This window comes from Parus major, chromosome 4 (assembly GCF_001522545.3).
Source record: "Parus major isolate Abel chromosome 4, Parus_major1.1, whole genome shotgun sequence".
NCBI lineage: Eukaryota > Metazoa > Chordata > Aves > Passeriformes > Paridae > Parus > Parus major.
The window spans coordinates 46,096,659-46,120,659 of record NC_031771.1 but is presented as its reverse complement, the minus strand read 5'-3'; the positions used below and the strand labels follow the sequence as shown (position 1 = coordinate 46,120,659).

The 24,001-nt window shown below is 44.5% G+C and overlaps 1 protein-coding gene across 7 annotated transcripts in view; it reads right to left on the bottom strand.

Annotated features, from left to right (window-relative positions):
* Window positions 1-11,543: 11,543 nt before the first annotated feature.
* Window positions 11,544-24,001, bottom strand: part of RBM47 (RNA binding motif protein 47) — a 74,393-nt gene continuing 61,935 nt past the window's right edge. For 6 of the 7 annotated variants that reach the window (XM_015625387.3, XM_015625383.3, XM_015625386.1 and 3 more), the window contains exons 2-5: window positions 20,127-21,286; window positions 18,441-18,647; window positions 14,714-14,916; window positions 11,544-14,330 (exon numbers count right to left, since the gene is read on the bottom strand). In XM_015625387.3, the coding sequence (XP_015480873.1) occupies window positions 14,085-14,330; window positions 14,714-14,916; window positions 18,441-18,647; window positions 20,127-21,255 (1,785 nt within the window). In that variant the 5' untranslated portion in view covers window positions 21,256-21,286 and the 3' untranslated portion in view covers window positions 11,544-14,084. The remainder of the gene's footprint in view (window positions 14,331-14,713; window positions 14,917-18,440; window positions 18,648-20,126; window positions 21,287-24,001) is intronic. The other variant, XM_015625382.2, reaches the window with a different exon arrangement.

Genomic DNA, 24,001 nt, shown 5'->3' with positions numbered 1-24,001 from the left:
TGCATCCAGCCCTCCTGGTTAGCCTTTGCTCTCTTGCACTGAAATGCACAGGGCCATCTCCACTGCTGCTCCTGACAGCTGCATGCTGGAGTCCAGCAGGGTGGGGACAGCTGAGTTAACACCAGATCATGCAGAACAGCCCTTTATGTGAGCTGTTGGGGAGGATGTGTAAAGGTAAATGCCCCTGTCCCTTCTGCATGGTGTCTGCTCCTGCTTTTCTTTGCTGAGGTGGTCCTTACTGTGTTTTATCACTGGGTGCAGCCCTGCAGAGATGGCATTGCAGCTCTTCTGGAGTTGCTGGAGTGTAGCTGATTGTGGTGATGTCCTGACACTGAAGCTTAGAAAGCTCCCCAGAACCAGTGCAGCAGAGAAGACTGCTACCTGTAGAGGTAATCGACCCAGGGATGTCTCAAATATCTCCTTGTTGTGGTCTGGAGTCCCTATGAACTAGCACTGCAGCCTTGCCTTTCCTACCAAGATCAGGCAGTTGCAGCAAAGCCACTGTGGTACCTCTAAAATGTAAATTATAAATTAAAAAATAGACTATAAAGTATACATATGGCTATATAAATCACAAAGCATGATATAATTATTGCTATAATGATATAATTATAGAATTATAGAGTGGTTTGGGTTGGAAAGGACATTAAAGATCATCTACTTCCAAGCCCCTGCCGTGGGTAGAGGTATCTTCCACTAGACCAAGTTGCTCAAGTCCCTATCCAATCTGGCCTTGAACATTTCCAGGGATGGGTCATTCACAATTTCTCTGGGCAACCTGTTCCAGTGCCTCACCACCCTCATAGTGAAGAATTTCTTCCTAATTTAAGTGTACCCTTTCTCAGTTCAATGCCATTGCCCCTTTTCCTGTCACTACATGCCCTTGTGGAAAGTCCCTCTCCAGCTCTCTTGTTCATCTGATTCCTAGTGCTGAGCCCCAGCTCAGGCAGAGGGGCTGGGGCCAGGGTGCTGCAGCTGCCTGACCACCCCTAGCTGCTCCTCTCCATGCAAGTCCAAGTCTTTGGGGGTTTTGCAGAGCGTTTGGAGAAGAAATGTACACTATGACGTCTGTGTCCTGTTGTACTGGGGAAAAACTGATTTCAGCTGTTTCCAGTGCCTTTGCTGGATTGTGTTTTAGCACAGAATTTATGAACGCAAAAATTAAATGTACTTTTGAAGCAGCTTTTCTGGCACTTCACTGTAGTGAAAGTAAGGGCAGCTTTAGAAAAAGAGGCCCTCCAAGCAAAATCTAAAGGCAGCATTCAAAATTATTCTTAAGATGCATTTCCCTTCTCTTTCCAGAACATCTAATCCGTGTCTCCTCCTTTTTTACTTAGTCTCTGCACTTCATTTTTCCAAAGCCCAACTTCACAGCTCCTCTGCTCTATCACTTTCCAAATTGGAAGTCATTTGTAGCATGTCCTTGTACTTGATCTTGGATACTTGAGATTCCCAGCTGGAGTTTCCCCTTGCTCACAGGACATACTTGATACCTTAGCAGTACTGTGCCCAGTATGCCCATTACATCTGCTGCTGTTCTGCCAGATGTTAGGCTATATTCCCAAACAGTACAATTTGGGCATAATCTGAACAGCCTAAACACCTATTGCAAACCCTGGCACTGCAGTTGCCACATACCTGCCAACACAAATTGCTTTCTGCAATATTGGGGCTGTTGTAAGCTGTATTTGATCCTGTGGACAGAATGGGTCTGCTGTTTCTCAATCTGCTTATTTCAAATTGCCTTGTGGAAAGTAGCTCTTTCATCCATAGCTGCTTCCTTAAAATCAATGATAGCAAATACCAACATTTTCATAAATGCTCAAGATGAGATTTTCAAGGGTACATTGCTCTAAACTGAGTTTAGTGTCTCAAAAACCAAGACACAATGAGGGCTAAATCTTAGAACTGCAGAAGAAATGTTGCTAGATGGGTAAGCATGTCAGAGTAACTACCATAGTCTCCAAATGTGAATGTTCCTTCCCACCTTCCCCACAATGAAACATTATTCTCCTGCATTTCAAGCCCAAGAAAGTCATGTATAGTTTAAATGGAAGTAATGACAGGAAGGCAAAGGGACCATAAAAAGTACCTATGCAAAATAAAAAGGAACGATGTTTGGTTGAGCTTCCATCCATTTTACTTGAAAGGGAAAGTAGTTGTGTGTTGGCAGCTACTAAATAAACAGAAAACATGTTCATCTGCAGAAATCCCCTGAGCTGGAACTGCCTGGAGGCTGAAGTGATGCTGGGGAACAGTAGATAAACTTGTCCTGTTCTTTCTCTTCCCTGGTTATTGACTTCTGACAGTGGACACTAAATCTTGGGCTAAATGGATCCTGCATCAGACTCAGCACAGATACCCATAAATTCTAACTGTGCAGCTGCTAAAGAGATGGACAGATCTTCCTGGGGAGTTAATGTATTTCCTCCTAGGTTATAAAAGGTGTGGAAGCAAACCCATCACTCTGCTTCTTCACCACCATTCATCTTGGGCTACTCTGAATACCATCTTCTCTCTTAGCATTCCTTTTAATAGCAAGCAAGTTGAGTAAATTCAAACTGCTTTGCAGTTGGGGCTGGGCAAATGTAGAAATCAGAGTTTAAATATTCACAGTTGTCTCTGTTCTGGCAGAGAGCCCCTGTAGTACACTGGACCAGAACAGCCATGGCATGAGGCTCCTTATAGTGGGGATGTCCAATCAAAAATCAACATTTCACACGAGCAGTCACTTTGGCAACAGCCTGCTAGCAAGCTGTCATCTAGCAATCTGCCAGGGTAATTCTTTACCAAGTGGGGAGGTGTTGGCAGCTTAAACCCATGGGAGCAGAAGTGATGGGTCAGGGCTGCAGTACGGGGGCTGACGCTACGGCTGCCCAATGCAGCACTGCTCACTCAATGTGTCTGTCCTGTTTGGGATGCAGCTCAAGTGGATGCCTCTGAACAGCTTTTTGGCAGAAATTTTACAATTATTTGCCCAGCTTTATCATTTGTATCATAGTTCCTGTATCAGCTCATCCTTGTTATTGAGCCTTTTATGTCAGTTTAAATGTATCTATTTCTAGCTTTCATCAGTTTGAGCCTCTTATGCCATCTGCTAGATGTCCAAAAGTTGCTTTCTTACTAGAAAATTGTGATCTGCTATATTTACCCTTCAATCAGAGATATTAGCTCATTTGGACCTGTTTTTTATCTTTGATCCTGTAACAATCATCAAAAGCTTTTGTTCCTTCTGATCAAAGTGAAAAAGTAAAATGTAGAGAATCACCTCCATTTTCCTTAGCATTCCTCTGTTTTTTGTGAAGACCCTTATTCCTTGTCTATTTTCTCTCTTATCCACCCTCTTAAGCTTCATCTACCATTAAATCTTATCTTTTGGGTTGCCATTATCCTCTTGGAACAAGCAAAGCCCTAATTACACTGAATTTCTATATTAAAAACACCGGGTAGCAGATCCTTAGCCTGCCCTGCCATTTCTGGAGTGAAATAGCTGCTTGCATAAAGCTGCCCTTTGTTTTACTTGTTGACCTCTTGCAGGTTTTTCCACTGTGCCTTCACTTCTTTCCTTTCCCCTTCTGACTTCATTAAAAGAGTAGCTTTCATCTTTTGTTTTGGGAGGTGTATGTTTCCATGCACACTCATGTGCTGACTCTTTTGTGTTGCTTTCACATCAAACTCAATAAAAGAGGAAAACTTATGGGAACAAGACCTGAGGCCTCTAAGTCCCGTCCAACCCCCTGACATTGTCCTACTCATTACACCGAGGTTGTAATGTCAGACTGCAAGGAAAAGCATTCTGGAAGAGTATACAGATATGATTTTGTCAGATGATGGCTATACTTCCACCTCTTCTACTCATTTTGGGGTCTATTTATTGGCCAATTAATAAATAGCCAGGAAAAAACTAATTAAAAAAAAATAAATAAAAATGGTTGTACTGGTAAGAACTGGAATCAACAATGGGAAGACATGAAAAGACTCTTAGAAAACCTGTCAAACTTAATTTATAATAATGCTTTTAATTTTATAATTGAAGTACCAGAAAGCTGTTCTGAAACAATGTTTAAGCAGGCATGTTCTCTTTTGTCCCAGCATAACATGTGGTGCTAGGATATCTTGGTAATCTCTTCTTAGAGGCTTGTCATGAAACATACAAAGTCACTGAGTTATGTGTGTATAAGACTATTACATGTGATCCCTTATCTTGTACAGTCTGTTCCGAGGTATTCCGAAGTTCTGTCAAAGTCAAATCCTGAAATGCTTCTTGGTAGGAATTTTCCACAGTTGTGGTAAGATGAGAAGAATATACCTTTGTGCAGGTGCAGTCTGATCTACCAGGCAAATCAGACCTGCTGAGGGAAGCCTGTTCATCCTTTGTTTTTCATTAATATTTTTGTCTGTTCCCTATTGTGCAACGTAGCCTCTGTGGATCACAACAGCCAGGTCAGGTGTCCCTACAGCTTTCCCTGTTTGCAGACAAGAAAATCCATTTCTCAAGTGAGCTGGAGGTGAACCTCTTGCAGGTGAGCGGTGCTTGTGGTGTGTGTGGGATCGCTGCCACCGTCAGCATGCTGAGACCATGGCAGGAGTAAGCTGGGGGGAGCAGCCGCTGGGGCAGCACTCATGTGTGGAAGAGCTATTGCTTCTCGGTCCTTCTCTCACTGATGGCTCTTGCTGCTGGCCCCTCCTAAGCCCTGAGGAGTAATGCCATTGTGCAAGCAGTGAGAGAGTCAGGAGAAGGGATGAGAGTAGCCTGGTGGAGTGAATTGTCAGGGAATAGGGGGCTGTGTTAGACCCAAGAATTATCTTAGTAATAAACCTACTCACAAGAATAAATGGGAGCAGGAAAGCTGCCAGTTAATAAAAACAGCTCCTAGCAGAAAATATTTGAGCTGAGCATCAGAAGAAGCCTGAAAGGCAGAGTCACAGTGCGTTGTGGCATTGCCCAATTTCATGCACAAGATGTTTTCTGTTCCAAAGGTGGGGCTTTCACATTGCTCTGCTGTGCCATGCTTTCCTGCCAGGGCATTGCTAGGTGTGCTATTGCTGCTGTGCCCTCACCATTGCCCTGTGGATGCAGGCAGGCTGAGACGGAGCAGATGCTGGGCTGATCCTGCAGAACTGCCTTGGGCTGCACAGCTCACCCCTCTGCCTGTGCCAGTGCAATGGTTCCTGTGGGGATGTGGCAGACCACATCAGGGAGCTGAGCCTGCTTGGACACAAGCCCTCCTCGCTCCTCCCTTTGGTCCGTCCTGGCTGGCAGGGGCCGGTGGAGCCAGACTGGGGCTGGCAGCTGCAGTTCTCTGGAGATGGTTACAGGTACTTGAGGTGTGTGCCTCACCTGCCACTGCTCTGGGCTGGTCAAAGTGAGCCAGCTCCAGTCTGGAAAACTGGATGTCATTCTCTCATAACACCTGAGATGAAAAGCCCCGTACAGATGTCCAGCTGGCAGGTTTCAGGAGATTGCAGCAGTGCCTTTACAAAGACACTTTTCATCTTTACCTGTTATCATGCTTAGGCCAACATTTCCATGGATTGAGCAGACTGCTACAAAAAGCTGTTTAAGTAATCTGATGAGACTAATGTAGCCCTAAAGAAGATATTGGTATGTGTTAGCATATGGGAGTGAAGCCAAAATAAAAAATAACAAAAGCAAAAAACCACAATTCTCAGAAATCAGGCACACCACCCTTGGTGCTAAAGAAGACAATCTCCAGTGCCTGGCACTATTGCACCCCTCAGTCATTTGAGGTCAGTTCTCTGTGCTAACAGGAAAATCAGAGTGTACCCTCTGGACTGCACTGGAACAAGTCATGGGCACAGTCTGCAGAGTTTCTTGAATGTCTTCTGACCCCATAAAGATTTTCCCAGCCCGTGTCCTCATCTCAGCTGACAATGCTGACTAAACATTGCCTTGCCAAGGATGGTCCCCTACTCACAACCTCACCTACTGTGTCTCAGGGGCCAAGACTGCCCTTGTCACTTCAGGGCTGCATGTTGGTCCCTGGGGATGCTCCATCAGGAGGCAATTGCTGAGTGTACCCTGGCATCTCCACACATTCTTGGAGCATCCTCTTGATCCGGGGTGGTGGCAGACCTGTGCCTCTGGTTGGTCTGAACTGGCTTTCCCTGTCACAGTATAACAGTGTGCAGCTCACCAAACACCTAGCTGTCATTTCAACAGTGTATGATATTCTGGAGATGATGCAGAAATTATAGGAATTGCTGCTGCTTTATCTCAAAACACAGCTGGCTTTTGGGAAGTTGTTATTCATACTCTGGTTGCAAAAGCAAATGGTGGGCAGTCCTCACCTGCAATGAGCTGTCATGTCCCTAAATGCCACAGCCAGGGAGAAACAGTGAAACTCACTAAGAATTTTCAAGGTAGAAAGGAGTATTTGGTCATAAAATGCACAGTCCCAGACTTACCTATGTTAAACAGCTCTGTAATGTTTTTTTTCTCTCTTGTAGGCAAATAACTTACTACAATTTAATGATCACAACCACATGAAATTCACTTCCTTATGTTGAAAAAAAAAAAGACAAGAAAAATAGGATTAAATATCTCAGTTTATATTTCCACATAGGTCACATGGCCAAAGTTGATTGTAAAATGTTGAAATACTAGTTTGAGGTGTAGCCAGTGCCAAGTGTTGTACATTTCCGTGTTCTCTCTCTCCCCTCCTATCGCTCACAAAGATGTCACAGAAAGACAAGGAAGTTCATTATCTCAGGAGGCAGATTTTTTTTAGTGTAAATTTAAAGTTCCATTTATTATCCTTAAATCTAATCCTTTTAGACCTTGGTACTGTCCTAGTCCCAAATCTAAAAGGAACAACCTGAAAAAATCTTGTACAAAAGCCGAAGTGTGTAGCAAAGTCTGACTTAATCTGAGAGTGTCTCAAGACCCCACAGGAGCTGCAAGGAGTGGGTCCAGAAATGTGAGGTGAGACCTTCGTGCACCATGTAGCCTTCTGTGATCTGAGCCGTGTAGGTCCCTGGTTTTTGGGGGTGTCTACACACCCAGGCAGGGGGCTCAGGCAAAGGTGATGTGGCTGAAGCTGGTCAACACCTGCTTGGCAGGACAGTGAGGAAACTGGAGGTTTGAGTCAACATTTGGGAATTTGGCTCCTAAGGGTGATGAGTGTAAAGGGGTTTGGGACTCAGAGACAGTACAGTGCCATACAAGACTTGGTTTTTCTTCCCAGCCACAAATTCTAGCAGACTTCCATGATTCATTTTCCATGAGCAGCAGCTTATGTTTGTTGTTGTGGAAGCAGCTTCAGTGCTTCAGTGCTCTGCCAAGCTCTCATTAGGTGCCCTACTGCTGCTTGGATGCCAGCATTACAGCTGCTGACTAGGATTGTGTGTCTCTGTGTCCTGCACAAAGGCTGGTGAGTCAAGGGATCCATCTACTGGAGTGAAGCCAAGCTTTAAGGGAATACTTAGCTTATCCATGTGGCTGAAAAGCCTCCTGCAAGGGACAACATCTGAAAGTCAAAGCATTGAGAAACTAAGGATGCTCTATGGCCAGTGCATGCATAACAAGTTTAGTAAGTCCCTTGTCATTGCATGCCCTTTGGGGTGACTGTAAGACACCCTGGTCCATAACCATGGGATTTGTTACAGGAGTGAGAATTGCTTACTGTAGTTATTGCTTCAAAGTTTTGGAGCAAAGGACCTGCTCTAAGGGTAGGCTGTTTTGCTTCTGACTGACTTAAGTGCATTTTTCTCTCTGCTGGTTAGCTTGAGGTCACTTCTATGGGTTGTGTAGGCTGTTTGCAGGGGTTTATTTCATGCTTCATGAAGATCTTTGGGCTTACCTGTGGCTTCCTGCCAGAGCACAGGTTGCAGGCAGTGGCTGAGCTAACAATGAGTTCCTGTGACATTGCAAAAACATGTAAAACTTTCTCAAAGTGCAACCTGGCTGGCAAAAATGATGTGTGTGTGTTTGGAAAGAGGTGAAAAAAAAAGAAGAAAAGCATATTTTTCTTCACAGTAAAAGTACGATGGTATCAGCCAAAACATGAAAAGTGACCCAGCTTCCTCCAGGCAGCCGCCACCCCAGGAACCAGCTGCATGCAGAGGTGCAGGAACAGTCAGGGTGGGCACCAGCCCACAACCCAGGTTTGTGATCCTGTGTCTCCCAATGCTCTGGGGAAAGGTGGCTGTGGGGAGCCCTGGTCAGAGGAGGTGGAGCCCCAGGGCCCACTGTGGGGCAGAGTTTTCAAAGTCTGTTAGATGGAGGTGTCTGACAGCTGATACAGCCTGTTTACACAGAGACAAAGACATCTGACACTATGTTGGGAAGACACAGGCATTTGGTGCATGTGGGACAAAGCTGATCACACCTGAGCATTTTTCCCTGTGAAGTTTTCTACTACACACAGTCCTTGACTGGTCACCTCCCACATCCAGGATTTGCAGTTTTGCCTGAGTGAGGACTGTGAGACAGAACTTCTATCTTCTTTGATTAGGAACCAAATGAACTCCAGTTTTGTATTCTGGCTGGAGGGAAAAAAAAAATTGATCTAATTCATCGCCTTGACAGAAAATATTTCATGTGGAAGTACTTCTATAGTACCAAACTTCTAAAACTTTCCGTAGTCTCTTCCCTCTTTGGCAACCTGAACAATCATAATTGCATAGCACAGCTTGTCTTTGTGCCAAAAGGGAAGGACTTGGTGCCACAAAACTACCTTTGTTTATTCCCTAGCTTGCAGCTTCTCCCTGCAACACCGTTCCAACCATTTTGCTGCCAGGCAGGACTTGGATCTAAAACTCAGTCAAGTGTGATTCAGCATTTAATTGACACACTGGAGCATAAAACCTGACTTTTGCTGGCTTTTAGATGCACGGCAGAGGTAGTTTCTCTTGTTACAATATGGGTCTTGTGTTTATTTATTTTACAGATCAGCATGATGGGCCAGTTTTGCGGCTTATTGGCATCTGGGGAGCAGAGAGTTCTGTAAGTGCTCAGGACTCAGACCAGAAGTGTTAGGGGTGTAACGCCAGCCACAAAGTAGGAGATGAAGTATTGCATCTACCTTTTTGTATGTGTGCAAAATGCATTTTGCATATACTCTGAGTCTTTTTATAAATGAGATGTTGCCATATCAGAGTGGTGCACTTGAGTTTCTTCTAAATCTGGTAATGTAATTGTTGTATTGCACTTGTGCTACTGGATGGTGTTTCCTGAAGAAGGCTAAAGCAGGTTTTTAGCATGGTTTTTGGGATGATACCAGCCAAGAAAGAGTACATCTGCTCTTCAAGACTATGAAGAAAGACATTCAAAAAGGGAATGGGATCACCTTGGCAGCACTTTGAGTTGTCACAGTGCCCAAGGCCTCAGCAGAACTCCTGACATTCCCAAGGCAGCAAGGTCATCTTGAAAGCACAATTGCATTTCTCTGGTGTTGTTTATGTTAATATCCTGAGAATGACTTGCATATTTCAGCCTTACAATGAGTTAATCATTAATTAAGATCTTACAGAACTGAAGAGAGAAACCAGCAGTCTAGAAAAATACAGAAATTATCTTGTAAAGTGTATGTTTAGAAAAAGTTGTGCAGATTAATTTTAATCTTGAGTAGCTTGGGTAAAGGGAAAAAGGAAAGAGCAGAAACACATTTCAGTGTGGCACAGTTAAGCTCATTTGGAAAACACTGTTTTCTGTGAAGGTCATGCCTCATGTTTAAACATCTATAAAGGGCTGTGGTTTGTTGGTGGTTTCTTCCTCATCCAAGAGAATTACAGAATCATTAGGGTTGGAAAATATCTTTGAAATAATCAAATCCTGCTAACCTAGTACTGCCATGTTCACTAGTAAACTATGTCCTCAGGTGCCACACCCATATGCTCTTTAATGCTACCAGGGAATGGTGATTCCACCACTTCCTTGGGCAGCCTTTCCAATGCTTGACCACCCTTTCAGTGAGGAATTTTTTCCTGATATCCAATCTAAATCTCACCTGGCACATCTTCAGGACATTTTCTCTTGTCCTGTCACTTGTTACTTGGGAGAAGAGACCAACCTCCACCTGGTTACAATCTCCTTTCAGGCAGCTGTAGAGAGTGATCAGGTCTCCTGTGAGTCTCCTTTTCTCCAGGCTAAACCCTCCCAGCTCCCTCAGCTTCTCCTCACAAGCCTTGTGCTCCAGACTCTTTCCCAGTTCTGTTGCCCTTCTCTGGACATGCTCCAGCCCCTCAATGTCCTTCCTGTGGTGAGAGGCCCAGAACTGGACACACGATTTGAGGTGTGGCCTCACTGGTGCTGGGTACAGGGGGACAATCATTGTCCTGCTCCTGCTGGCCACACTATTGCTGACACAGGCCAGGATGCCATTGGCCTTCTAGGCCACCTGGGCACAGCTGGCTCATGATCAGTAGCTCTCAGCCAGCACCCCCAGGTCCTTTCTCACTGGGCAGCTTTCCAGTCTCTCTGCTGCAAGCCTCCAGCACTGCATGGGCTTGTTGTGGCCCAAGTGCAGGACCTGGCACTTGGCCTTGATGAACATCATAGTGTGGGCCTTGGCCCATTGATCCAGCCTGTCCAGATCCCTCTGCAGAGTCTTCCTGCCCACCAGCAGATCAACACTCCCACCCAGCTTGGTGTCATCTGTCACCTGGCTGAGGGGCACTCAATCCCCTTGTTCAGGTAATCAACTAAAACATTTAACAGGACTGCCCCAATACTGAACCCCAGAGAGCACTGCTCTTGACTGGTTGTCAGCTGGATGTAACTCCATCCATGGATGTAAGTCTGCTTGGCTATTCAGACAGTTCTTTACCCAGTGAATGGTATGCTCCTTCATGCCATGGGAAGCCAGTTTCTCCAGGAGAGTATTATGGGAGACAGTGTCAAAGGCTTTACTAAAACAAAGTTAGACAGCTTCCACAGCCTTTTCCTCACCAACTAAGTGGGTCGCTCCTGACAGTTTCCATAATTGTCAGATTTGATATCTTCCAGAAAGTTCTGGTTAAACCAGAACTACTCCTTAGACTGCTCTTTTCCACATGCAGCAGCAGAAAATTTTCTCCAGGTGTACTTACACTAAGGAAAGAGCCATGGAGTTTCTAGCACTTCAAATGAGGTGCAGCTTAGCTTTCTGTGTGATTGAAGAATGGAGCATGCTGAAATGAAGAGGATGAACCAGTTCCCAGTGCTTCTGCCTGGCAGTGAGGACATACCACAGAGATACAGGAATTTGTGCACAGGGTGAATGGAAAGCACAGAAGGATGTTAGCTCCAGCTCCATCCACATTGAAGCACTGATTCTAGACTGCATGCAAAGAGAGATTTAGGTTGTTCAGAGGATGCTGGAAGAATGGAGAGATGCCCAATACGCCTACTGGGAAGGTCACTGTCCTCTGTGGGTGGTGGGACAGAGGAGTCAGTGGGACAGTTCATCTTCGCTCCCTGCAGGAGCCTGCAGGGATGCTGGCTGCAGTGCACTGCTCCCCTCCTGCCCCAAACACTCTCTTCCCAGCTCGGAGGGGAGCACAGCCTTGGCAGAGTGGGATGTTGCAATGAAGTAACAGTCTCTGTTTTTAAAGAATGCTTTATTCACTACATCCTAGAAATGTACCGTAAATGGAGCAAGAACTAAATAAACTCAGAGACTTCTGACAATACAGAGAAGAGAGATACAATAAAATATCTAAAATATCAGCTCTTTTGAGAATAAGGCACACTAGTTTTGTTTTTTTAATATATACTTTTTTTTTCCTTAGAATAGTTTGTTCTTAACCTAAAGATGTTCACATTTCAAGTTATTAGACTTACCTCAGTAGTAGTGTACATGAAATGGTTTAGAAGCAGGACAGGGATGGGCAGGAGGCATGCATGGTCTGGCTGCCTGCATGCCTGGGTCCTGCCTCCATCCCTGGGGGACTACTACCCTGGGGGGCTGGGGGCACCTCATGGTTTTCCCTCATTGGCTCCTTTCTCTTCCTGCCCTTCTTTGTGAGTGGCAGGTCCCTTGTCCTGTTGGCAGGGAGAGGATTAGTGGGAAGGGAGCCATCACCTGAGGGTCAGCTATGACTGTGGGGCTGGAAGTGGGCCAGCAGAGGCCCTGACTGCCAGACTTCCTTTTCCTGGCCCCAGAGGTGTTTGTGCATGGCCCAAGGACCCACGGTGGCATTCAGTGTTGAGCTATGTAAGGCCTTAGACTGGAGGACTGGACGAGGCAGTGCTGGACTCTGGCTGGGGGCTTGCCCCTCAGGCTTTGCCCAGATCTCCTCCTGTCTCTCCCTACATGGGGGCAGGACCTTGGGGCTGAGGTCTGGGTGTGCTTTCAGATGTGCAGGTACAGACAATAAAATTTTCCTGGGAAGGGTGTGGAGGGGCAGAGTCCAACCTAATGGGTAACCTCGCAGTGCTTTTGCTAATGGGTCAACAGAGTCAAGGGGAGCTCAGCTTGTCTGAGCAAGAGCACCTGGAATACAACCGCTCAATTTTGAGGCAAGTAAAAGAAGTGTATTTTAAAGGTCACTTAACTGAGCTTGACGCGGTCTGGAAGTGGTTAAGTTGTCAAAACATGGCCAATGTGAAACCCCTTTGGTATGTACTTATACCACAAAAAGTAAAGGAACATTGTTTACTGACTCCCTGCTTCTCACCTTTTGTCACCAGTTTGCAGAGCTGATGCACTTCATACAAAGGGCAAGATTTTTTACCATTTTACTCTATTTTACATTCACTGCACTACTAAACAAAAGCCTTTAAACAGGCCACAAAACACTGCAATAATATATTTACTTCTTAATAAAACAAACTTTTTTATAACATTGCAATAAAAGGTTTTTGTTTTGTGGCAAACCACATACCATGCAAATTTGCAACATAAAATGACTTTAAAAATGTATATTAAAAGATATTTACAAGCTCTATGTCTTAAAATCATTGGGTCTAATCACTCCCGCCCCTGATGTGCATGTACAACTCCAGTTGTGGAGAAAGGGAATTAAGAGTGGAAGGGAGGCTGGGAGGGAGGCTAGCCCTGTTTCACTAATTCCAGTATCACTACCACCCCTAGTACCTTTGAAATTTCTCATGGAACATGATGGAGCAATGGGTAAGTAATGCTGCACATCCTCTCGGAGAGTGCGTGGCTACTCTTGCCACAGCAGCATATGTTCTCAGTCACTACAACAAATACTTCAAAAAATAAAATGAAGAGCATTGTAAAAAAGCCTTGGCTTTATACTGGATGAAGATCTAAGTCAAGACACCTCGCGCAAAACATCAGCTACTCGTTTCTGTACATGCTCCAACTACAAGTAGCTTCAATAAATAAAAAAATCCAGTTGCTAAGGAAAACTCGGAGCCTTTCTTTAGCTAAAAACAAGCCTGCAAATCACACTGTGAAGAGGTATGTGTGAGGAGGCTTTTTTTTTCTTTCCTCTTTCTTCCAAGCAGGCAATATTAGTTACTTGTGATTTCGAATGAGAAGATTGTATTAATGCCAGCACAAAAATGCAGAGGTCTTGCACATTTTTCAAATTGCACTTTCCAGTATAATTTTTAAATAAGATACGTGTTGTTTTCTTCTTAAAAAACAAAGCAAAACATAAAACTAAGGTATGTATTCTTTAAATATTGAATATACTCTTCAAAATATATTGTTAAAACTTTCCCTAGCTGCTCAGGTGTGCTTTTTAATATATAGCTGATATATTATTAAAGGCACTACAAAATAGACATCTCTGGAGTGCAGAAATTACTAAAAAATAACCTTCATACCACAAATATATTGAAAATATAACTGCTAAAAAAAAAAAAAGACCCTATGCAATCCCACTACAATGCTTATAAATGCATGTCAGTGGTGGGTTGGATGCACCAAGGTCCTTTGGAAATGTATGAATACAGGCATGTTAAATTTTTAAAAATAGCCTAAAAAAGTTAGTGAAAACTTCAAGCATAGAAAATATTTCAAACATGTTTTTCTATGACATTCTTCACTTCCTGCTTTGTTTTACCAAGCCCAAATGTTTACTCTTTCGCAGACAGTTCTTTCTTCATAAATAGTAAAGTGTTCCTTCAGTGTGTGTCTCTCCAGCACCCTCCTCTGCCGACAGTTTCAGTACGTCTGGTAGACGTCGTGGATGGGCACCTGGATGGTGGCGGCTGGGAATGCTGGGGGGAGGTAGCCAGCGTATCCTCCATAGGCGGCGGCGGCAGCGGCAGCGTTCTTCTGTAGCGTGGCTATTGTTGCTGTGGCCGCAGCAGGCGCTGCAAATGGCACATAACTTGTCCCGTAAATCCCGGCGGCAGGGATCCGCTGCACATTGGGAGCCATGGTGTACACCGGTGTGATGGGGCGACCCTGGAAGGAAAGGGTTCAGACCTCAAAAAAAGTACTTTGTTGTAACATCCCACTTCCATGGCCTGAATGGCAGAGCCCCTAGAAGGGAGGGAGGTAAAGGGGAGGGTAGGCAGTACATGCCTTGTTGATTGAGAGTTATGCTATCATGGGAGGCAGCTCTCCCTCTCACAGTTTGGGTCCCCCATATAGGGGAAAGTAATGCTCAATGTGCAGATGTCTAAGGCAGGTCAGATGAGCTGCAGGGCTCTTGGGCACTGTGACATCCTCAAGAGCATGTCCTGAATGGAAGTAGGGCAAGAGGCTTTCTTCCAACACTGGGTATGCATAGCAGGATGTATGGGAAGCTGGAAGCATGGGAAGCAGGACTTCCGTGCTGAACTCACCTGGAAGGGAGGAGGTGTTGAGACAGCTGGTATTACAGCCGCGGCTGCAGCTGCTGCGGCAGCTGCTGCACTAGCTGGGTCCTGCTGGACAGCTATAGGGTTGATGATGTGCTCAACAGCGTGGATTTTGCCATCTTCCATCATCTTGGCAGGCGGTGCGGCCTGAAACATGGAGTACTGGGCACCAATGGCAGGGATGGCCACTAGGAGAGACCAGACATATCAGATACATTGGGAGAGAGTTTCCAGGGCGTCTTGTCAAGTAGTTCTCCCTCCCAGCTGTCCCAGCTCTCCAGCAGTGATCCTGTGCTGCTCTTCTCAGGGGAGGCAGCCTTGTGTGCAGGCAGGGGTCCTGGGGCACCTCTGCCCTCCCCATGTGTGGGAGCACCATAGCTGATGCACAGTGACAGGCTCAGTGCTGTTTGGTCCAGCATGTCCCCCCATGCTCCTGCCATGAGTGTCTTAGGGCCGGAGTCCTCCTGGGGACTGGGAGCTGTGACCCAGATTTACACAACCCCTTCTGACCACTGTCCTTCCCACTGGCCAAGCGTGTGGCCTGAACACAAGGGGTAAGTGTGTAATGTTCCAGTGAGGTGCCTGCTCCAGCTGTTGACATCAAGGAATATGTAGCTACCATAGGAAAAGCTGCTCCATGACAGAAAGTTGTGGTTTGTACTGCAGAAGTTGCAGGCAGAAACCAGTCTGCTTTACATGCCATCCTTTGGCCAACCCTGTGAAACATCAGCTTTTACCAGCATTTCCCAAGGTTAGCTTGGCTAAATATGTTTTATCCCATCTGCCTGCTACAGCATCAATCTACTTAATGGCATTAAAAAAAACCCCAAACTTCTTTTTAGGGAATTCTTCCTCAGACCAAAATTGGGCAACATGATATAATTAGAGCCATGGTCTTTCAGACAAAGGGGGAGCACTGGTCAGAATAATAGCGTTCAGGATGGTGAGTTTGTACATGGTCCAAAATGGGGTTTCATGGCTTGCTTAGGGAAGAAACATTCTTTGTTGAACATTCCCAATAATCACAATCATTGCACATGGCCTGGGAATGTACACTTGTAGCTCAGAAAAACCAGCTGTAATCTGGGTTTATCAAAAGCAGTGAGGCCAGCAGGTTGAGGGCAGTGATTCTGCCCCTCTATTCTGCTCAGCTGAGACTCCACCTGGAGTGCTGTGTCCAGTTCTGGGGCCCCCAATATTAGAAGGATGTGAATCTGTTGAAGCAGGTTCAGAAGATGTAAAATGAGATGGAGCACCTCTGCTGTTAAGTCAGAGAGTTGGGGTTGTCCAGCCTGGAGAAAAGGTGCCTCTGGGATAAAGACCTCTACTGAAGCTTTTCAGTACTTAAAGGGGACCTATAAGAAAGACTTTATGGTAAGACCTGTAGGGATAGGACAAGGGGTAACAGTTTTAAACTGAAGGAGAGTTGGGCATAAGAAAGGAGTACTCTGTAACAAAGATGATGAGACACTGGACTGGCTGTCCAGAGAAGTTTTGTGTGCCTCATTATTGGAAGTGTTCAAGTTCAGGTTGGATGGGCCTTTGAGCAACCTGATCTTGTTTAAGACATTTTTGCCCATAACAGGGGCATTGGATTAGATGACCCTTAAGGTCCCTTCCAATGGAAACCATCCTGTGATGCTATGATTTCCATCATTGCCTCATATTGCACACTTCAGCATTCAGATTGCAAGCTTTTTAGCAGTAAGGTTATTCACAAGGAAAACAAAGTAATCAATAAATAATGGATGCTGGACTAAGAGGTGATGTTGGCACTTATGGGAGGTGCAGCCACTAATCCAGAAATTAAGCCTTATAGGTACACAGGCTTCTTTCTGTGCAATGAAACTCTGCAATGTTAAAGTGTGCAGCATAGTGGAAGGACAGAAAGCAGTAGTACTCTTGCTCTGATCCTGGAGACTGCAGCAAGGAAGCTGATCAGATGTCTTTCAGGCAGAAATGTGTCCTCCACCAGTGGACTACCACTGTTTCCTCAAGCAGAGACCCCCAACTCATGAGGTTTTCCAGTTCTCCTTTTACACCAAGTCTACCTGGTCAGGTCAAACCAGTTTTATCTGTGGTTTAAATATCCGGGATAGTTTCTCACCAAGGCAAAGGGCTCACATGCTCCATTCTGCAATAACTTCTGGCAGAAAAACAGTAGCGGGTGTCTGGGGTATTGGGGTGACCTCCCAGGAGTATTCCAACTATTTGCAAAGAAATTAACTTTCAGGTTGATCTAAGCAGTAGGCAGGAAACTTTGCAGTCAGTATATTTCTACTTCTCTGTTCTGGTAATGTGCTTTCAAAGTCTCTTTATAACAGAGGTAAGTCTTGCATGTGGTAGCTCTTATTAGATCAGCTGATCTGACTACAGAAAACAAACCAGGTACTTCTGTGCTCAGAGGCTGTGCTGGAACCATATGATAGGGGAAGGTCTGATAAAAAAAAACCTGAATCTCAACGTGCCTCAAGTGTAGAAACATTATGACTTGAGCTCCAAGCTTTTGTTTGGCAGTTGAATAAAATATAGGCACCACTAATAAGAATGCATTTCCAAGCTCACTTTTCAAGCATCCTTTAGTAATACCTGGAATTCCTAAAGTAACTTTGCAAACACACACAGCAGTAATATTTTCTGGTGGTGACTCTAATTTTAACAACCTTCCTCTGTCTCTAGACTTCTTCTGACATTGTCTCATCCAGCTATTATGAAGAACTCTTCACAGACTTCATTAGATGCAAGCTGTAATTTTCACTGACATAAATGACACATGTTTTGGGAAACCACAGTAGCTCTATTATTAGGCAATGCTTACATCCTGCCATTACAGTTTACTTGGAAAGAGAAATGGAGAGAAGGACTTCTGCAAGAGGGCTGGTCCCCATCACCTTCAAGGACCTTCTTCCTCAGGTTACTTTTTCAAATAAAAATCTTTTCAAGTGGGATCTTGAGGAATTGCAGAGCTTCAGCTTTCATCTTGTCCACCTGAGAATGGCAAGGGCTGGGTAGTCAGCTGACAAAGCAGCAGAAGGGGCCAATCCCTGCCCCAGCCCTTGGACTGGCTCCTCAGAGCCCAGCAGAGATGAGAGAACTCCTGTAGGCACTGTACTGCTGCAAAGATGGACCCCTTGCTGCCTTGCTCTTTTCCCATTCCTCATGGAGATGGAGGAGCTTGCCTCAGCCAGGGACTTTCCTGCAATGGGAAAGCCCCAGATCCTTTTCTCGGCCTCATACCACTGGAGAAATACAGACTAAACAGGGGAGGACTCCAGCCTGGCTGGAAATCTAGGATAGTAATCTCCCAGGGTGAAATTAGCATTGAAGAAGTTAAAAGAGAGGAAGATTGTTCTTAGTCACCATGTTCTGGTGTATATGACTAGAAGGAGAGGAAAGTCTGCTTCCTCCTAAGCAAATGCAAAAGGGGACAGGAGGAGTGGGCATTACTTTAGCCCTTTTTTCTCTGGCCTGAAGAGGTCCCAGATATTCATGTCCCCTATCCCACTATGCGCGTCTTGTGTGAATAAAGTCTGGCCAGGGCCAGGAGGCACCCAGCACAAGGGAGCTCTGAGTCCCAGCGCTGGGGCCATCCCCATTGCCACAGCTGCAGTCATGGACTGGCCCTGGAGGGGTCCTAACTTGCTTGAGACAGGGCTTGGAGTGGGAGCCTGTCCACCACCCCTCCTTTCCTCCCCTCCTTACACATACTAACCTGCACCAGGCTTAATGGCCACTGGATTGACTGCAGGTAACTCCAAGTTGGGAACCAGTTCATATCCTTTCTCTTGCTGTTTTCCTTTGCCTTCATGGTACCTGCTGTAGATTCCACGGCCGGCGGAGTATCCTCCCAGGTAGGAACCCCTGGGACCTGGAGCTCTGTTGCCAGCCGCACCTCGCCCTCTGCCTCGTATGCTGCCTGCTTATGATAACAACACAGAAGATGGTGAATAATGGAGAGTGACAGCCCCACAGGGAGCATGAGTGACCCCAGGCTGAAATCCGGAGGCTTGTGCTTAGAAATGTGGCTGCTGAAGTCAGCGTGACTGAGTCTTAGTGGCTCTAGTTAGGAAAACAGAAGTGCCTAAGAAGCATCCAGTAAACTTATGCTTGTTTAGCTTTTGATGTTTGTGAGAATATATTAACTGCTCATTTATATTGATGGAACTCTTGTGGCAAGTGTTACATGTTCAATGCAGTCAGCAGAGAGCAAGGGGATTCTCAGGGTGATTTCTGTGCATTAAGAACAATTTCTGTTTTCAGCTGTCCTCCAGAGGAGACCCAACTTGTCAACTGGCTGCGGTGGGACCCTGCCAAGATGGCACAACATCATGCCTGCCCTTTAACCAGCTTCGCCCCACCACCTCATATATTTTTAATTATGTTGTTTAATTGTTTTCTCTGCTATTTTATTAGCTGCATATAACCCATTTCCAAAAATACTGCCTTTATTCATCTTAGTGACTCTACAAGTATTATGACAGTACTTTGAACACTGCCATATTGATGTACTTTATGATGATCTTATTGACTATTTAGACTCTTACTCAACTCTGTCATAGTTCATTCCAATTACAAATCTGGAAATTGAGAAGAAGCTGAAATTCTTGAGCAACTAGGGTTAAAAATATGTCTTGGTTTATGTGGGTGCTTTAAGAATATACTAAATTGCTTCTTCTATGGAAATACACATCAAATTTCAGAAATTTGTTATCCTGTAAGTACAGGATAATTGTAATTATAATACCAATTTTAGATGTAAGGGTTTTTTATGAATATCTGATTTTTGGTTAATTTTTAATGACAGTAACCAATAATTAATTAAGGTATAAATTAATAAGGTATAATGATAAAAGAATTATTTTTCACTCATGTGCTTCCTTCAACTTGTAGTTGTCAAATGACTTTATGAAGGACAGCACTACTGTCATTTTAATGCGGAAGTGAAATGACACCAAGAGAATTCCTAACTAAGGCTTTCCCTACCTCCTTCCCTTCGGAGAGGTCGCCATACCCATGCCTCCAGAGCACTCTGTCATAGAATCCAGCTCTTTGAAAGGAACCATCAGAAGCTGGAATCCTTAGACTTGCTCAGACTTAGTACAATGCTCATAAACCCAGATCCCTCTGTTCCCCATCCCATGCTTGGTTTTTACCTGTTGTTAACCATATATTTTATACCTCTTTCATGCTATCTTGTACATTAGCAATTATTTATAGATAAATACACTTTGTGTAGTCATAGACTAAAGTAAGTCCAAACAAAAATATGACCAAAAGGCCTATAAAAGCGCATTGAGAAAAAATTGCATGGCACTAGCTGTCCTTTGGTTGAGGCAGACCCCTCACATCAGCCTAAGATCAAACCTGCCAATCACATCCTCTAATTGTGCTTACTAACCTTTCACAAAGTAATCTCTGTTGGGCCCAATCAAGGCATTGTATGGATATCCATAGTACGCTAGTGTGTACGGATCACAAGAGTAAACATAGTTAGGTTGCTGAGTTACTTCAGAGGTTGCTGCAGCCCCTCCTTTTGCTGCTTTCTGGTAGCGAGTGTATTGCTCCTTGTCTACCGGCTTGGCCAAAGTAACCTCCAGGCATGAGCCTTCTAGTTCAACACCATTAAGGTTGTTCATGGCATGAATGGCATCTTCCCTGGTTGTAAAGTGCACAAAGGCGTAATCACGTATTTTTTTCACTCTCTCTACACAGCCAGGGTTAAATTGACCAAACACCTTTTTAATGGTGTCCTCTGTGGTCTCAATCATTAAATTCCTCACGTATAGGATTTTAACAGTCTCCATGACATCTTCATCCACATCGATCTCTGGTTCTGCCCAGTCAACAGCAATTTGATGTCCCCATAGTTGGATCCTTCCTGGCATGAGTTTTCTCCTGGCCATGGCTGCTGCTCGATGGCTCTCATACTCCACAAAGGCAAAGCCTCTGTTCTTCATTTTGTCTGCAGCACTGGCATATACGATGACATCTAGCACGCCTTCTGTCACCTTGGCAATCTCTTCCAGGATCTCCTCTCTCTTCTTCATCTTGGGAATGCCTCCGATGAAGAGCCGGCAGTTATCCACACTGCAGCACACACCCAGCAGCCTGCCGGGGCGGATTTCATAGTTGTTCAGCTCCCTGACAGCACGCTTCGCCTCATGCTTCTGTGTGTACATCACGAAGGCGTAGCCACGGTTCTTCCCATCAAAGTCCATCATCAAGCGCATTTCGTAGATGCGGCCGACAGACTCGAAGACGGGGACGAGCTCATCTTCGTAGACATCGCGGGGGATTTTGCCCACAAAGACTTCGCAGCCGCGAGGAGGGTGCAGGCCCTCCCAGCCAGGAGGAGGGCCTCCATACTTGCGCTGCCCGTTCTCCTGGATCATACTGTATCCAGTGCGGGCCATGAGGGCCAGCAGGGCTGCCTCATTGGGTGCACCAGCAACACCTTCAGGGACTTTTGTGGTGGCCACATTAGTGGAGTCATTGCTCATCCTTGCAGTGGAATCCTCAGCCGTCATGGTGTCAAACTCATTCACAGCTTGATAAAACCTGGGCAAATGAAGAAGGAGAACACTCGTTAAAAGCTATTAGCTACCATCAGAATTCCACCTCTCTCTTTCATTTTCCTGTAGTTCTTCTGCAAGTTTGTTTTTCAAACTGGGACTAAGGCTGCAGAAGGACAGAGGAACAAGCCATGCCAACCTGAACAGTGATACTGCAGGCATAGCGTATCCTGAATACTGTATGGCTTGTTTGCTAACCATTCCATCATGAGATGGAGTATTTCTCATGAGAATTTGCCTGGCTTTTGCTTCCAGATAGGATTAGATAGACTAAAGAGCCTTTCAAGACCTCTGCTTATGTCTTGTAGTGATTTAAGTCATTTAAGCAGGACACAGCTCTATCTTTTGAATAAAACTTGCAGGCTGAGCTCACAATTAGTCATTTTTTCATCTAAAATTCTTGTTTGTTGGTCTTTGGACAGAGCTTCAGCCTTTTTCATCTTAGCTATAAACAGGGATGAAGATCAGCCCCCCTTCTTCTCCCAATGTCTCTGTCTTGCCAAAGCCTGCTTCTTCACACCTTCCCACTAGCAAGTCACATGGAGTTGTATGGTGTTTTTTTCCAATTCTAACCTCAAATCCTTTATAGAAGCACCACTTGCTCTGGTTATGTCCCATGTAGCAGGCATGACTTATGATTATTACTCCTGAATGCCATAACCTTGAATTCAGCCCTATCCCAACTGCCTTTTGCCATATCCCACCTATTGAATGTTACACAATTGGCTCCTCCCCATTGTGTTTTACAATTCCATCAGTCTTTCCTTCACTGATTTATTTCCCATGATTTGCATTCATCACTAGTCTGTTGATGGAACTGTCAAAATACACTGACCCTTGTAGGACACTTCAAACCACCATATGAAATGCTCCCAATATGTGGGTTTGATTATATATTTTTTTTTTAAAAAAAGGATGAAGTTTCAGAGAGATTTATTTGTTCTATATAGTTGTCTTATTCAGTGAGACACAGGTTTTTCTCTGTCCCATAAAGCCTTAAATATATACTCTTCATCTGAATGATAGGGCCACTGCATTGATTACGACCAGGAAGATCTTTCATCAGTACAGGAAGCCCAAGTCCACAAAAAAATTGGTACAAATTTTAGGCACTAAGATCTGATTTGTATGGTTCACAAAATCCATTTAAATCCTAGTAACCTCAGCAACTCAGACTTTTTTTCAGTAAAGCTCCTGAGCTTCCTGGAATTGTGCTGGTCTATAACCAGTGATATCTATGCATGAGCCAGGGCAAACACTACTGAGCCTGGTTCATCTCCTAAATGCATTTGGAATGGGGAAATGGACCTCTGAGCTTTGGTCTGCAGTAAGACCTGATCCTGCATGTGTTTTTGGGCCATAAGTGTTGCTTGCTGATGCTTCTGAGCCATTTTTATTTAAAAATATGGAGAGCAGAGGAGAAGATGAGGATGAAGAAAGTGGAGGGCAGTAATTGTGATGCTGATGCTCAGATAATACTTTAGTAAACACAATTCCTCTGAAGCCAGATCTGTCATTGATAGCTTCTTGAACTGCTACTGATAAATGTTTCTCCCAGATTCAAATATTACCCTTTAACAGTCAGAGATTTTAATTTTATTCCTGGGAATTATTTGAAATAATTAAGAAAATTAAGGCAGAGTAAAACAACTTCGTTTTTCACTTGAAAATTTGCTCCTGGAAGTGTAACTTCACCTTTCTTGGAATAAAAGCAAAGCTAGTTTGGTGGGAAATAATAATTCTTTACATGGACCATCTGTTGGCAAGTCAAGTACTTATCACCCCAAGTTTGGCAAAGTTTAAAAATTAGCAATTCCATTCAAACCACCTGTTTTAAGTCAACTTACAAAATAAGTCTCTATATCTCTGTTATCTGCAGGATTAAATTTTTAGACACAGATTAGCTCTGTGTCTGGGGCTGGAAAGCTACAGATGATCACTGGGTTTGTGGAGTGAGGGGAGATGAAACAGAATCTCCCCTGACCCCTGGAAATCAGCTGGTAATTCAATTGCCATGCAGGAGATTGCATGCTCTCCAGCACTTTGCATTTCACCAGCAGCATGATTTCTCATACTGCAAGCTGTACATGAAGCTGCTGCTGATCATCTTTGCTGCAGACACTGCTGTAGACCATTTGTGATAGTGCATAATTAAAAATTCCTTGTGAAGCTAAAATGTATTTATCCCTATGTAATTTATTTGGAATCAAGATTCATGATCAAATGTGGTTTGGGTTTTTTTTTCTTCTTGTGAAGATACACAGAGCTGGGTTTCATAAGTAGATACTACCTAAGAAAGTTACAGAGCCCATATAGCCCTAATTGTTGTAACTAAATACACAATTAACAACTTGTTCATTGCCACGTTATACAATCAACACCTTGACTAAGCACAGGTATCAGTTACCTGAACATTTATCATCAGTGATCATCTGTAGCTTGATGGGAAAATGCACAGGCTGTCTGGTCTGAGAGCTCTTCTATCCTGCTGTTACTGCCTTTCACAATCTAATCCTTTTCTGACTGAAATGCAATCCCTCTGAAGAAAACAGTTTCTGAAAATACCAGTTTCCAAAGTGTTCAAACCTGCTTGTGCATTTTTTAATTCAACAGTAACCCGGACATGAAAACTTGCTACCATGTGTTGCAGATGTACACGAGGCATGGCTGGTACTATGGGTCTAGGGGCCTTAATAAAGCC